Genomic DNA, 16528 nt, shown 5'->3' with positions numbered 1-16528 from the left:
AAATGCAGAAATAATACATTGCATTGCAATGACATGAAAATGGCTTGATTTGGAATAGTACCCAGGAGCACTTTCATTTTATATCTATATATATATAAAGCCAGGCAGCACTGAAGACAAGTATGACTGCGAAGAACACAGCAGTTAAAAACTAATATGTGATTAATGGTCCTATATCTCACTCACTAAAATAACATTGGTTTGAAGCACTCCAGACATAATATAATGGCAACTGAAACAAAAATGTCAAATTACATATCAAATCTCTGGAGCTAGTGCAGAATGAAAACCTCACACAGGCTTCCCAACTCCAGGAAAGATCAGGCACACAAAAGGCAAAGGAATTAGATAGTCTCCAAGGTCACATATGGGAAAACCAAATCACTGCCCCGCACACATCCTGGTTTTCTGTAGAGGAGGAGAACTCACTCAAGTGGACAAGAGTGGACTCCAGTATAGCCTCTTGATCAGGATGACCAAAGGACAGGTAACAGGTCCAATGGGCAGGCAGGGCCACTGTTTCTGGCAATAACCAATACATTCCTGTTGGGAATGTCCTGTGCTTAACTATGTTCTCTTGCAAGGAGAGCAAGGGACATGCCTCCAGAGTGACGCTGCAGAGCAGCTAAGTTAGGCACAAGCTCAGTTCATCTGGAGAGCTTCCTACACTTCTCCACTGTCAAAACCAGAAACCTTTGGACCCTAAAATCAGCGCCTCAGCACCCTCACAGGGAAGAACTGCCTAAGATCTCATCTCAGTCTCCCCTCTGGCAGTTTAAAGCCATTCCCCCTTGTCCTACCAGTACATGCCCTCTCTAGGTAAAACAATCTAAAAGTCTAAATCCTTCAGACATAAACCACTGACCAAGTCAACACTGACTCTGGATCCAGCTGTACCTCTCTGAGAAGCTGTTAAGAACACAAGGGGGTCCTTCCTGAACCTCATGTCTCAACAGGAGCTGAGCTGCATATTTACTTCCCATTGAATCTTGTTAAATGACTCAAACTTGGTTAAATCACTGTTTTATACCAATCAACATCTCCCTACTCCTCCCTTATGAGAGAAGAGAGACTCCACCCGTGACAGGGCCCCAACTCACTCAGGTTGTACTCCTGGACGTTGCTGATATACCCATAAAGAGGGCAGTGCCCAAAGATGACGAGCATGACCGCGCTGTCGCCTGGCCCGGTGACGATGTGAGCCGAGTGGCCAACCACGGCGTACTGCTCCTTGGCTTGCGGTATCACCTGAGCCCAGGTCTGGGTGGGAATGTGGAACACCCACAGCTGGCTGCTCACGTTCCCCGTCGCATCTATTTTTCCACCATACATGTAGATATCGTCCTGAAAGAGTAGAGTTAACACTGAAAACCAAGGCAGGGAGTTTGGCATTAAGGGAACAGCTCAACTTGCTAATACACACGTAATAAAGCTGCGATACTTTATCGTCTCTCAGCATCAGTTTTTCTCCTCTCTCGAAGAGGAACATACCTCCTTCACAGTCACGTTTTATATGAAAGCACCCACCATTGCCAGGGTTTGCACTCCAGTCTGCAATGTCAACACCTAAAACATACACAGCTCACCCAATATCAAGGTATGGAGAGGAAAGAAAGGTGTGTGGGGCAGGACTGGCCTTCAGGTAACAGACAGAAAAGCAATGGTGGGAAAAGCCCTTTAAGCTCACCCAGTCCAACCATTCCCAGCACTGCCAAGGCCACCACTAACCCATGGCACTGAGGCCTCGTCTCCACGCTGTGTGAACACTTGCAGGGACGGTGCCTGCAGCCCTGCCCTGGGCAGCCTGTTCCAATGCCTGAGCACCCTCTGGGGCAGGAATTGGTCCTCAGCTCCATCTAAACCTGCCCTGGGGCAGCTTGAGGCCGTTTCCTCTTGTCCCATCCCTTGTTCCTTGGGAGCAGAGCCCAGCCCCTCCTGGCTCCATCCTCCTGTCAGGCACTTGTAGGGAGCCATCAGGTCCCCCCTGAGCCTTCTCTTCTCCACACTGAACCCCCCAGGTCCCTCAGCCCTTCCCCATCACACTTGTGCTCCAGGCCCTGCACCAGCTCCGCTGCCCTTCTCTGGCCCCGCTCCAGCACCTCAAGGTCTCTCCTGTAGTGAGGGGCCCAGAGCTGAGCACAGGATTCAAGGTGCAGCCTCACCAGTGCAGGGGCACAATCACTGCCCTAGCCCTGCTGCTGCACTGGTGCTGATACAGGCTATATAGTGGAGCCTGGAGTATAATTCAGCTATCAAAAGCAGGGAAGATGTGCCTACTTTGGAGTGAGCTGACTTGCTCTTTGGATTTCACTACCTGTCCTGACTAGGTCTGTTTTCACTACAATGGAGCTTCAGAGGCTCCCAAAGGCACTCAAAGTTAGCACCTGAAATCAGTCTGAAGCCCTCCCACATCCTGCAAATGCAAACAGACACAGCTGATAAGAAAGGCAGTTAGGATGGAAATGCCTGTGTATGCAACATTAAAAGTACTTTGTCTTCCAAGTCCAAGTTAATGTGCTGACAAAAAATGAGCACCCTTTGCAAAGAAGAGAGCCAGGATAGTTAGACAGGGTTCTATTAAACATCCTGTAAAAGCCAGGTTCCCAAACTCTATCCAGTTTCCTTTCTGGGGTTCTCCAGGCATCTCAGAATCCATCATGAATCCACCAAAGCGTTTAGTGGACCATTGTCTCCCTGTGGACAAGGTGGCAACCCTGGAAAAGGAAATTCTCTATTATGGCTGCTGCTGCTTGGGAAATTCCTGGGAACTATTGCCCATCATTGCTGATAAACCACTCATCATACCCTACTTCTGAACAGTTATAGGGAGATTGTGCATCAAGCCCTCGCAGGTAGGGATTTCCATCCTCCCAGGCTGCTCAAGTGTTCTGTTTGTGAGCAGCGCTGCCTGGAGTTGTTTCAAGTGTTTCTGATTATGCTCTCCATAGGCTTGCAGTGTGATGAGCTGATTAACATTTCAAAACCAAAGGTCACTAAAGGATTAGCTCATTTCCTTCTCAAAGACCTTGCCATCCTGCTCTCACATGGCCTGCACCCACAGCAAGGCATGCAGGTGAGAAATGAGGTGAGAAACAGGCAAACCCAGTTGTTGTTTCAGATGCTGGAAGGACACATTCATGGGTCTAATGCAGAAGCAGAGCAGGCTCCAAAACTCCTTAATTCACTAGCTCTGCTTTGGTACCTTGAACAAGGGAGCTCATGAACACATTTATGTGGTCTACACAAAAGGCAGATGGGGAACCAGATGAACTCCAGCCATCAGGCATGTCTTGTAAGCACAGACAGCAAGGAAAGATTGCACTCACTGACCTCAGGAAGCCTTAATATCTCTGAGCAAAGGGCAAACAAGCCACACACAGCAAAAAGCATTACAGAATTCCACTGACACCAGCACAAGGATTCCCTGGAGTACAAGTAAGCACAGGGCCAATCATGGACAAGCCTTTGAATGAGAAATGCTTCTCCCAAAGCAAAACTGTTTTGTTCAAAGGGGTGGGCAGAAGAAGGGAAAATCCAGCTGGGAAGTGAGGCTGCAGCACTGAACTTACCTCATGCAATGCCAGGGAATGACCGTATCTCATCTCTACTGAGTTCACAGTGTTGGCCAGTGGGAGCCACTCTTCAGAAATCAGATCATACCTGCATAATACAAACTGAATTCATCTTCTGAGAGAATGACTGCTTGTGGGAATGCTAATGCATTGTCTATCAAAGCTATGACTTAACTTACACCACATGGTCCACCCAGAACAACTTTACACTAAGCTCAGATAAGTTCCAACTACTCGATTAAATAAAAGCTGCCCCGGTTTAAAAGGCACTTTTTAATGATGCCTTTGTCATTCAAGTGTTATTTTTCCTGTGAACTTGAAACAAGATAAACCCCTCTGCCCTGAAAATGGCCTGTGGCTGTTGAGATAAAAGCATGAACTATGCTCGCCAGGCTGACAGCCTTAGAAGATAAAATCACCTCCGAGAGAGCATTCAATGAAGCCACAGGGTATATACTGAAAACTCAGGCATGACTTTGAAACAGTAAATTGTGGATGCAAGCAGCAACTAAGGGTGCATTGTGCATGTAATTCTATAACTAAGGGTGCATTTTCAGCTCCTCTTTACCTTCCCCTACAGGAACTATAATCTCTGGACCCAAGTACAGGACACAGAGCTCATGCTTAGGCCCATGAAAGTGAGGTGTGCAGGTAACCTTGATAAAGAAAATCCAGCTTTTACCTAAATCTGCCCAAATCCCATCAAGCACAAGAGGAAACTGAAATGTTTGGGGTTGTTTTTTTTTTTTCTATTTGGGTTGTTTGCTTTTATATTTAATGAGGGATTTCCATTTGTTATCTCAGTTACTGTTAAATCTCTTAATTGCATAAATGTCATCATCCCAAATGTCACTCCCTGTTTGGCATCCCAACCATTACAGGTAAACACCCATAGCAATCAGTATGCATTAATTAAGGAACCAAGCACTCTGAATGATATAATACAAAGAAGGCCTAATAACACTGAAGCAGACCTACCCTCTTGGAATACAAGGCCAGATATAGTTGAGGAGCCAGCCTAGAAATCCACAGTGAACAGTTAAATGCTGTCAGAAGCCGATGAATCACAGATTCACTGAACATCAGGAACCTCATACCTTTCCTTTTCCAAAATTAGCACCCTTCAGCAACGTTTTCCCACACCTCAATCATGAATCCAAGTTTTTATTAGGGCTGGTTTCCCCTGGGGACGAAGCGCAGGCTAAAGCACAGCACGTCAGATGGCATCAGCTAAAAATAATCCTCATATCTGAGTTCCTTTACTTAGACTTTATTATCTAGGTTTATACTCACGCTAAAACCTTCTGAGAGTCAGAATGATTGAAGACATAGCCTCCAACAATCCACATTTTATTGTCGTGGATGACTGTTTTGTGGGATGCTCGAGGAAGTTTGGGAAGAGAATATTCCTCCCGGGTCCAAAAGGACTGGTTTGCAGGAACAGGGATTGAACAGCCAGGACCTGGGAAAAGAAGGTTTTAAAATTAGGTTGATTCCTTTCCAAAGCCTGTATTTAGCTAAAGGTCAATACCCTGCACCAGGGGTGACAAACAGGCAATAGAGCTCAGCTCTCCCCTCCTGTGATTTGAAGGGGCATGATGCATTACCCCTTCCCCCTCCACACTAACTGGGTATCTTCAGCACTTTCCTACCTACCATGTGCCCACCACAAAAGCCACAACGCAGCTTGCAAAACCTACAGAAGAGCTGATCAGCAGCATGCTGTAAAATCCCAAGGGTCTATAACTATCTTCCTCTCTTTTCATTCCTCTCCATCCCAGTCATGAATTGCTCACTTCTTTTTTTTCTATATTTCTGCTGCTTTTAAAACCATCTTCCTCCCTGCCAGGCAGCTCCCTGCGACCTGTCCATGCTGTCCGTGAACAACCAGACTCCAGAAAAGCATCAGGAGGCACTACACTGCATAAAAGGAAGGCCACCAGAAATGCCTGTGAGGGCTGGAGCAGCTCTGCTCTGGAGCCAGGCTGAGAGAGCTGGGCTGGGGCAGCCTGGACAAGAGAAGGCTCCTCAAGGGGAGACCTGAGAGCAGCTCCAGTGCCTAAAGGGGCTGCAGGAAAGCTGGAGAGGGGCTTGGGACAAGGGCCTGGAGGGACAGGCCAAGGGGAATGGCTTGAACCTGCCCGAGGGGAGACTGAGATGAGCTCTTAGGCAGAAGCTCTTCCCTGGGAGGGTGCTGAGGCGCTGGCACAGGGTGCCCAGAGAAGCTGTGGCTGCCCCATCCCTGGCAGTGTTCAAGGCCAGGTTGGACACAGGGGGGCTTGGGGGCTTGGAGCAAGCTGCTCTAGTGGAAGGGGTCCCTGCCCGTGGCAGGGGTTGGAGCTGGAGGAGCTTTAAGGTCCCTTCCAGCACAAACCATTCTATGATCTTCCCACCACCTGCTCTTTTATAAAGCTCCACCTGATTCATCACATCCACATTTCTTTTCTATCCTAAAGGCTCTCAATTACTATTCCCACCTCATTTATTCCTTAACACTTCTGGATGCCTCTGGCTGTTTCTTTACCCCCTTCCACGTTCTGTGATACCCTCCAGCCTTTCAGTTTTCCAGGGCTGGCAAAGAGATGAGCTCTAAGAACCTTTCATCCCAAACTAGTCTGTGATTCTATGATAAGGGGATGTGGTCTTCCAGCTGAGTACAAGCCCTGAAGTACACTCGTGGCTGGTTTTACATCCAAGAGGCAGACGGGCTAACCTCAGTACTGGGTGCATTCTCTTCAGGATGCTCATTTTGGTAACCTGGATTCTTTCCACAGTGTCTAACACACTGCCAGTTTCTGCAGCACAGCTCAGTGGTGGTAGGAGGTGCTGTCAGTGCTGAAGCTGACTGCGTTTCATGTAAGGCTAATTCATGCACATCAGTCTATCTTTGCAAAGGGAATACACAAGTTTGGTCCAAAATGTTGCTAAGATAGGGCTGACCAGCACAGATGACATGAAAAGGCATTTTGTGTGTTCAAACAGGTTAAGGCTGGTACCAGGCTCAAACCTGCTTTAGGTACACAGGAACAAGGTTTAAAGCTTTTATCCGATGCCTGCACACAACAGGTTGGTACTTTTAAAAGCACCAACCTGTAATAGTTGCTTTTAAAAGCACCAACCTATAAAATAGTTGCTTTTAAAAGCACTTAATATAAATCAAGTCTGATCTTTTGGTATAAAAACAGAGATACTCTGCTTTTAGCTAAAATGCTAATATATGTCCAGCAGAACGCTCAAACACTCCCAGCTAACCTGGAAGAGCATAGAAAAGGCATCAAACATTGATCAGGAGACTCACCTTGCCAGCCTGCAGAGCACAAACATGCCTTGGTGTCATTGAAGTTGCAGTGTCCTCTCTCGGGTGCCCCACAGTCATCTGTGCAGTAGGGGATATCACAGGCTTCTCCCTTCCAGTATTTGGCACATTCACATTCCAGGGCATTGCTGCTGGTATTGAGCTTGCACTCCCCTCGGCCCGAGCAATTATTGGGACACATATTGAAACTGCAGACATCAGGGAAAGGAGATCTGTCAGTAATGAAACAGATTCCCAAGCTGTTCCTCTTATTAGTGAGTACAATATAGAAGTTACTACAGCTGCCTGTTAACGTACAAACCCACAAGAGCTCCTCATCTAGAACCTGAGGTCATGGACCTGCAGGGGTTTGTTGCCTACCATCTATAGGGATACTCACTTAATGAGTTAAACTTATAACTCCTCTGAAGCAAGTATCAGAATTCCTAGCCACTGGTGATGCGAATGAATTGCCTTAAAACACCCAACAGCAAGTGAGGGGTTTAATCAGTGCACAAGGCTTTTGGGGTGTCTATGCAATTTATACTTAAACTACTCACAATTAGGTGCTATTCTGGGATCAGCTTAGCAAGGGAACACACTTGAGATGAATCCCGAGCCAAAGATGGGCCTGTTTTGCATCATTTCTAATTATACAGTATCTGTAATGTAGCTGGGTAACACCAGACACATCCTTGGTGAAGATCCAAATTCAGAGATCCTGCTCATTTCTAAATTCCAGGTCTTGACAAGGCATCAATCAGCATAACTCGCAATATCCTCACTGTCATGCGACAAGTGGAATCACTGGCTCCAAGACCCTAATTTCACTACTGCTTGTTGAGTACCGATGTCCAGTACTAACTAGAAAGACTGTTAAAGCTCAGGAAGCCTCTCCCTGAGGAGAAGGATTTGGGGGTGTTGGGGGAAGAGCAGCTCCCCATGACCCAGCTTCAGTGAGCGCTTGAGCCCAGAACCCCCCCGTGTGCGGGGCTGCACCCCCAGAGCGTGAGCAGCAGCTCAGGGAGGGGATCCTGCCCCTCTGCTGTGCTCTGGGGAGACCTTAGAGCAGCTCCAGTGCCTAAAGGGGCTGCAGGAAAGCTGGAGAGGGGCTTGGGACAAGGGATGTAGGGACAGGCCAAGGGGAATGGCTTGAACCTGCCAGAGGGGAGACTGAGATGAGCTCTTAGGCAGAAGCTCTTCCCTGGGAGGGTGCTGAGGCGCTGGCACAGGGTGCCCAGAGAAGCTGTGGCTGCCCCATCCCTGGCAGTGTCCAAGGCCAGGTTGGAGGCAGCTTGGAGCAAGCTGCTCTAGTGGAAGGGGTCCCTGCCCGTGGCAGGGGCTGGAGCTGGAGGAGCTTTAAGGTTCCTTCCAACCCGAACCAGTCTGTGACTCTCTGAAAGTGAAAAGGAACAGATACACCCTTTTATCTACTGCCTGCAGAAGTATCAGCAAACCTTATGACCAGAACACATAGGACATACCCCCCCCCCAAAAAAAAAGCCCAAACAACCCAGTATTTGTAGATTATCTGAAATAATCAATAAGGTGAAGAGTTAACAAAATAAAATAATATCTTAAAAGGACTTATACCAGCACGTTATTCCCTAAGAGACCATCTCCCTTGCACCGTAACGGTGCAATACAGACAACGGGCAGTAGATGGTGACATGGTTTATGGGATCAACCAGACTTTGACTGCTACAGCTCCAGCGGCTGTTCCAAGTAACCTGTGAAGGCTCATTTCCTTCGGGAGCTCTCGAGGGGTGCTGGATACCCCACATTTTCGAAAGGCTAAGAATCCACCGTATATTCATGTGCTTAACAAGGATGAAAGCACCAAGACGGGTATACAAAACCCTCATTTGAAGGAGAACATCCAATTTTTGCACAATGCCCATTCTGACCAAGGATTTCTCTGTGAAACAGAGATGAGAACGTCTGCAATTTACACCCAAATTCACACCTCCCACAGCAGCACAAGCACGATCTGGGCTTTGAATTTTTTGTTCCTACATATAGATGGATCCTCACCAGAAGCAGGACATCCTATCTCTGTTAGGATGTCCACACTGGGATCATTTAATTCCAAACAAGACTTTTCCAAAAGAAGTCGATGAATTAGGGAATACCCTAGAATAATTTATAAAAGCTTAACAATAAGCATCAAATACATATTAGGAATCCATGTCTCCCTTGGAGGCATGGGTTCCCTGCCCATGGCAGGGGGGTTGGAAGTGGATGATCTTAAGGTCCTTTCCAACCCCAACTATTCTATGCTTCTAAACAGAAGAATCTGCCTGTAACATTTAATATATGAAGCAAAGACCATAGGAAAAAAGAAGCCAGAGTAAGTGATTCAATACAAGGGCTGAATTAGAAAATACATCCCAAAGAAAACTGCTTGAGCATCCTCAACAGGAGGCACAGTCCAGTGCCTCAGAAAGTTGGGGCTGTTCAGCCTGGAGAAGAGAAGGCTGCGTGGAGACCTCAGAGCAGCCTTCCAGTATCTGAAGGGGGCTATAGGGATGCTGGGGAGGGACTCTTCATTAGGGACTGTAGTGACAGGACAAGGGGTAACGGGTTCAAACTTTAACAGGGCAAGTTTAGATTGGATATAAGGAAGAAGTTCTTTCCTGTGAGGGTGGTGAGGCACTGGAATGGGTTGCCCAGGGAGGTTGTGAATGCTCCATCCCTGGTGGTGTTCAAGACCAGGCTGGATGAAGCCTTGGGTGCCATGGTTTAGTGTGAGGTGTCCCTGCCCATGGCAGGGGGGTTGGAACTGGATGATCTTAAGGTCCTTTCCAACCCGAACTATTCTATGGTTCTAAGTGAAACATGTGCCGAGGCAAAGGTGTGTTTGTGCAGAAGTATCTATGCAGAATGCATAACAACACCCACGTGCACAATATACATCAATTCTGGTTGACTGAATACAACAAACACAGCTAATAACATGAAATAAATAACATGAAGCCTTTCAGAGCAAACATTTGCCCACGCTTACAATTGACAACTGAAGGTAATGTCGAGCACATTACAGTTATTAGCTGCTGCAAGGCTATAATAAAGATACGAATATAAGCATAAATATCTACTCATAATAACATGCTTCAGTGGCAATTGCTTTATTTCAGGACAGAACTGAGAAAAGAGGAACCCTCCTTTTACTCAACCTGCAGCATCACTTTGAAGCGGGACTACTTACTTATATGTGATGTTAAACCCTGTTAAATTATAAGCAGCATCACTGAAGAAGTGCAGAAGAGCATATCCAGAAGTAGCTACAACTTCTGGTACCGTTTCATTGCTCTCTTTCTCAGGAACAATAAGACCACTGGAAAAGAAGAAAAAGAAAACAACGTTAGAAGGGAGATGAAAGGGAGCAAAGCAACAACAGTAAATGCATCAGTATTAATAAACCAGTTTAAACTGAAGGTATTTAAGTGCATTTGTAGTAAAATGAATCTGAGTAATCAGCATTTTCATAGAGCAGTGTTATCAGATTGTTTTTCTTTAACAGAACTCCTTAAGTACTCCAATACCTGGCCAATGGGAACATGGATAGCCAACCAACCCTCAGAACAACCCCAGTCTCAAAGGTATAAGAACCCTCAAGACCATCTCAAGAAGATAAAGCCACATTCTTTAGGGACCTGTTTATTAAGCCCTCTTGCTTGGCTTAATTATCTGCACTACAACAGCCATGTCACTGACCAAGGAATGCAGACAAATCAGGATGCAGAGGCTATCAAGGCTATCATTCCTTCCGGAAGAATAATGGCTGCAGAGAGAAATGTAAGTAGAAAACCCTGAAGTAATCAACATGGCTCTTCTGAAAGATAAATGTGGATTCAAAGTATTCCATCCCTGGAATTACTGAAGGCAAGGCCAGACAGGGCTCTAGCAACTGCTCTAGTGGACGGTGTCCCTGCCCATAGCAGGGGGTTGGAGCTGGATGAGCTTTAAGATCCCTTCCAAACCAAACCATGCTGTGATTCCATCATCTTCCCACCACCCGCTCTTTTATAAAGCTCCATCTGACTCACCACATCCACATTTCTTTCCTATCCTAAAGGCTGTCACACTCTATTCCCACCTCACTCATTGCTTCACACTTCTGGATGCCTCCGGCTGTTTCTTTACATCCTTCCATGTTCTGTGAGATCCTCCAGTCTTTTAGTTCTCCAGGGCTGGCAGAGAGAAGCAAGGATGCTGGGAAAGACTACTTACAGTATTTGAGACTGGACACAGTATAGACCTATATAATGCTCACAGAGACTGAATGCCTCCTGAATAGAGTAACTACTACCTATTTACCTATTGTAGCAAATAGTTTGTATATGAAAAGGAATGTTTATCCCTCTTAACAGAAGCCTGACAACAACAAAAGAAAGCAGCCCATTCTTCCCTCATACAAAAGACATAAGAGCAGGCATAAATTTGAAGTCTATTGAATTTATATTCTTAAGAGCCTTTATCTAAGCAAAGAACGTTGTTTACCACCAGCTAGTCATATCAGCTCTCATTCCCTCATACAGAAGCATCTTTCCTCAGCCTCAGCCCTACTTGCAGAGGCAAAGTTGAAGCTTTCTGACAAACAGGGGGGCCTTCAAATCCCAGAGAGGAGCATTTCATGCAGAGAACCAAAGGCAGCATCAGAAAGGCCTGGGAAAGCTGCCAAGCCTGGTTTTGTGCCCTGTGACTTGTGAATATCCGAGGGTACCACTGACTAAAAACCAACGATGTAAAGAATTTCCCCCCCTGAAAAGAACTTACTTTTCCTCTTCTTACATCTATTCAGAACCAAAAGCAAATGCAGTTGAGGACAGGATAAATGAGTTTCCATTCCCAAAGAAAACACTCACAGCTCTCCACAGCAGCCCATTCATATCGCCTGCAAAGTGCTCTTTTGTGACCTGAATTTTGCTGTTCAAATGCAATAGAAGACAGTGCTGCACTCGAAGAATAACAGACACTCAGTGATCCTTTCTAAAAGCTTTTGCTATAAAAGTTAGGATCATAGAATAGATCACAGAATACACCATAGAATCCCAGCCTGGTTTGGGTTGGAAGGTTTGGTTGGGAAGCTCATCCAGTTCCAGCCCCCTGCCATGGGCAGGGACCCCTTCCACTGGAGCAGTTTGCTCCAAGCCCCTGTGTCCAACCTGGCCTTGAACCCTGCCAGGGATGGGGCAGCCACAGCTTCTCTGGGCACCCTGTGCCAGTGCCTCAGCACCCTCACAAGGAAGAACTTCTTCCTTGTATCTAATGTGAATCTCCCCTGTTTCAGTTTGAACCCATCACCCTTTGTCCGGTCGCTACAGTCCCTGATGAAGGGCTGAAGTTGGGGATGTTTGCACCCAGACTGACAGATGAAGGCGTTACCTACTGCAAACAGCCCTTTCTGCACAACAAATCTTACTGCAGACAAAAAGAAATCCTTCATTTTAGCAACATGCCCTAAAAACAGAGTAACCTGATGCCATGTTTTGGCCAAACAACTCCAGCACATTTGCTGACATGCAGCTCAGTAAGTATTTCCTTGTGAGAAAACCAGTTGCTTATTTCCTCTTGCAGATCTCAAGGATATGGGCTTAAGAGGTAAAATTCACTGCCTTTTGCTCCATGTGTAAAAGCCTACTTCATAGACTTGTGATGTGAAGATCATCGCTCCCAAAAGACCATCTCCTGCAACACTGAAGGACAAAAGGGCTAAGAAACTTCTTCTCTTTGCTATTTGGTTCATAGTCTCCCTTTGTAATGCAAACTGTAGATTGTGTCTGCCACAGGAAAACAGACAACTGAACACAATTCAGGGTAACGCAAAGTGCAGCTCGGGGACAGGAGAAAATTCCTTTGTTCTGGTTTATTCTTCTCCAGTCTTATTCTTGCAGCACTTACCACGGATATTACAGGGCAATCTAGGAAGGCCCTGGAGAGGGGAAAATAACAGCAAAGAATAAAAGTCCAGAGTGAACAGCGGTAGTGAGAGAAGACAAAAATCCCTCCCAATAACCTTTCCTAATAAAGGGAATAGCCCTGGATAGTTTGTTTTCTCTTACAGATCTTGACTTGGGATCTGTTTCAGTTGAAGGCAGGTACCACCATAGCAGATGCTCTCACCACATCCCCCACTTGCTCCTTTCTTTCCCATCTTCTCCTGATGATACACACGTAAATACGCTAACGAGGGTGTTATCCCACTAAAGAGGATGTTATCCCACCTCCACCAGTTCAAACCAGCTGGAGATAGTAATTTCTTTCAGACAAAGCCAGGAGGGGACACAACACAACAACAGTCAGGTCCTTGAAAGGCTGAACCTTGAAACCCGTGAATAAATCAGTGTGTGCACAGCAGCCTTTTGAATAAACCAGCACAAGCAGACTTGATGTGATCTGCCATGAAGAAAAGCCCAGACAGAATCAGAATGATCGAGGATTATGCAAAACTTCCTTCAGTGTACAACCCAGAAGGTCTCAGAGCCTCGGCTGGCCAAGAGCAGCCTATTGCACAATGTCCCGCTTCGGTTTCTTTTCATGAGGTTTCCAAACATTTCACAACCATCACTACTCCAAAGCAAATAAATACTCCTACGCAGTTAAGCCGTCTAATGACGTTACTTAGTACACACTGAAAGGCAAGCCTCTGCTTTGCCATGAAACAACTCCTGTTTAACGTGCGCTGGATTTGCAGTCTGTGGCCCAGTGAGACACAGCATCCAGGAGAACCAACTTCTCCGTCACCAGGCATAAACCACTTACTTTGCTCTCTCCCCTACACCATAGAAAAATGGCCATTGTTTAAAGCAAAAAGCATCTCCTCCATTATTTTTCCTTCATTTGCTATGCAAGCAGCATGGTGATGGTGCATTCATCGTTTTCTCCTGAGACACAACCTGCCAGAGCGACAGAGATCAAAAGCATCAGAAGCTCTGCTGAGAAGAAAACAGCCACAAAGGAAGAAGATGCGAGGCATGAAAGGAAAGGATGAAAATACAGCGTCTGGATCAGAGAACAGGGTGGATTGGAAGGGACCTTCAAAGGTCACCCAGTCCAACCCCTCTGCAATGAGCAGGGGTATCTTCAACTAGATCAGATGGCATGGATCATGGAGAGGTGAAAGGATAAAGGTGATACTGAAAAATCGCTATTTTCAATCTACCAAAACACAACGTTAAGCGATGCTCTTCCCCTAATTTTTCAAGACTTTGATCCATCTGGCCACACACATAAGCCAAATGACACCATTTCTCCCTAATTAAAACAGTTCCTGCATCTCACCTAATACACACAACGACAAGAGTGAAAATAAACAAGCCAAAAATAGGAATGACAAGAGACTACAAGTAAATCAGTGCCAAAAAATCAGAAAGGGAGGGCGAAAATAAGGAGACCTCAAATCCATTCTCTTAAAGGAAAAGCTCCAATACTTGTGCAGCAAAATGACTCCCAGACTTTAAGGACACAAAGCAATCACCTCTGTACCTGGCCACCTCACAGAGCGGATCTTGCTGGAACATGTGCAATGGACATGGACGATAAGGATGTGATTGGTGACAGCCAACATGGCTTCACTAAGGGTAAATCATGACTGACAGATTTGGTGGCCTTTACAGTGGGGTTACATTGGTGGATAAGGGAAGAGTGACTGGTATCTACCTGCACTTGGGCAAACCATTTGACTCTGCCCCCAGTGACATCCCTGACATCCCAAACATCTCTAAATTGGAGAGGCAGGAATTCGATGGATGGACCACTCGGTGGGTAAGGAATTAGCTGAATGGTCACACTCAAAGAGTTGCAGTCAAAGGCTCAATGCCCAAGATGAGACCAGTGACAAGTGGTGTTCCTCAGGGGTTGGTGCTGGGACCGGCATTGTTCAACATCTTTGTCAGCAAGATGGACAATGGGATTGAGACCCTCAGTAAGTTTGCCAACACCACCACACTGTGTGGTGAGGTCCATGAACTGGATGGGATCCAGAGGGACCTGGACAGGCTGGAGAGGTGGGACTGTGTGAACATCATGCAGTTTAACCAGAGCAAGTGCAAGGTCCTGTCCCTGGATGGAGCAGTCCCAGTGAGGAGGACTTGGGGATGGTGGCTGACCTTGCGGAGCAGGTCCAGAGGAGGCCATGGAGATGCTGCGAGGGCTGGAGCAGCTCTGCTCTGGAGCCAGGCTCAGAGAGCTGGGCTGGGGCAGCCTGGACAAGAGAAGGCTCCTCAAGGGGAGACCTGAGAGCAGCTCCAGTGCCTGAAGGGGCTGCAGGAAAGCTGGAGAGGGGCTTGGGACAAGGGCCTGTAGGGCCAGGCCAAGGGGAATGGCTTGAACCTGCCAGAGGGGAGACTGAGATGAGCTCTTAGGAAGCAGTTCTCGCACCCTTTTTGCCATTACAGTGAAGAAGTACTTTAAAAGTCAGAAAGTTATTTTAGTTCCTAGTGCTGGCGAGACAGACCATGCTACCGGCAACGGCGCAAATCCTTTTCCTTTATTAAACCTAAAGACTGTTCTCATTCAATACCCATGCAGCTTGGTACAGGATACCTGAATTAAAGAAAACAAACTCAGAGTCTTCAAAAACAGCTTAAAAGAATCAAGCAAGTGAAGAACCAAAGAAACTTTCTGCTCTAAACTTATTTGATGCGCCTTGATTTAAGTCAGAGGATTTATCTTTTCAAACCCCTAAAATAGCATCTCTCGTGCTCCACCCTGTCAAATTGATTTGGTGGTTCTGAAGGGGATTACAGGTTTAGAGAACAAAAGCAAATCTGATACAATGCATTTATATTTGTCTAAGAAATCTGGCTTTCTACCACAAAGACACTTTGATTAATCAATCCCCATGCAATCCAAGGATCAGCTGGCTTACGGAGTAAATGTGAACAAGGAAACGTCACCCAGCAGGTACATCTCTAGCAAAATCCCAAATGCATTTGCTCCTCACCTTATACCAATCCCTCCTTTCATTCAATATTCCAGAAGTTATTGGAGATACAAAGAAAACAAACAGAGCAAAATGATAAATATGTAGAGGACAGGCTGCTCCATGAACTGTGTGATCATGATGACTGTATTGCAACACAGTCCAGCACAGGGTTTTAATGTCATATAGAATCACAAAAGTAGTCTGGGTTGGAAGGGACCTTAAAGCTCCTCCAGCTCCAACCCCTGCCACGGGCAGGGACCCCTTCCACTAGAGCAGCTTGCTCCAAGTCCCTGTGTCCAACCTGGCCTTGAACACTGCCAGGGATGGGGCAGCCACAGCTTCTCTGGGCACCCTGTGCCAGCGCCTCAGCACCCTCCCAGGGAAGAGCTTCTGCCTAAGAGCTCATCTCAGTCTCCCCTCTTTCAGCCTGAAGCCTAACCAGGCAACCCAAACCATTCTATGATTATGAGGGTAGCCAAGCATTGGGCACTGGTCCAAAGGATCAATGAGATCTCCCATCCTTCAGAGAAATTCCCCACCTGACTGGGCAAAGTCTTGAGCAAGGGCCTGACCCTACACTGAAGCTGACTTCAAATGAAGGATCAGACCAGGGTCCCTTCCAACTCAGACACTTTCTTCACCTAGACTCAAATTTGGGTGGACAAGTGCCATGTTCACTTGTAACTAATGAAAGGAAGGCAAGCTGCTCCTGTTTTTCTGAGGGTACAAGAG

At 46.5% G+C, this 16528-nt stretch overlaps 1 protein-coding gene across 1 annotated transcript in view; it reads right to left on the bottom strand.

Moving 5' to 3' along the window:
• The window catches only part of ATRN (attractin), a 172996-nt gene that overhangs the window by 106515 nt on the left and 49953 nt on the right, over positions 1 to 16528 (bottom strand). The window contains exons 4-8 of the mRNA XM_062619979.1: positions 10076 to 10204; positions 6871 to 7076; positions 4866 to 5034; positions 3570 to 3660; positions 1101 to 1344 (exon numbers count right to left, since the gene is read on the bottom strand). Coding sequence (XP_062475963.1) covers positions 1101 to 1344; positions 3570 to 3660; positions 4866 to 5034; positions 6871 to 7076; positions 10076 to 10204 — 839 coding nt within the window. The remainder of the gene's footprint in view (positions 1 to 1100; positions 1345 to 3569; positions 3661 to 4865; positions 5035 to 6870; positions 7077 to 10075; positions 10205 to 16528) is intronic.

The sequence above is a fragment of the Pezoporus occidentalis genome, unplaced genomic scaffold (assembly GCF_034315485.1).
Source record: "Pezoporus occidentalis ecotype Australia unplaced genomic scaffold, CSIRO_AGI_Poc_V1 ctg217, whole genome shotgun sequence".
NCBI classification, from domain to species: Eukaryota; Metazoa; Chordata; class Aves; order Psittaciformes; family Psittacidae; genus Pezoporus; species Pezoporus occidentalis.
Note: the sequence above shows the minus strand (reverse complement) of the source record. Positions and strands in the feature narration are given on the sequence as shown.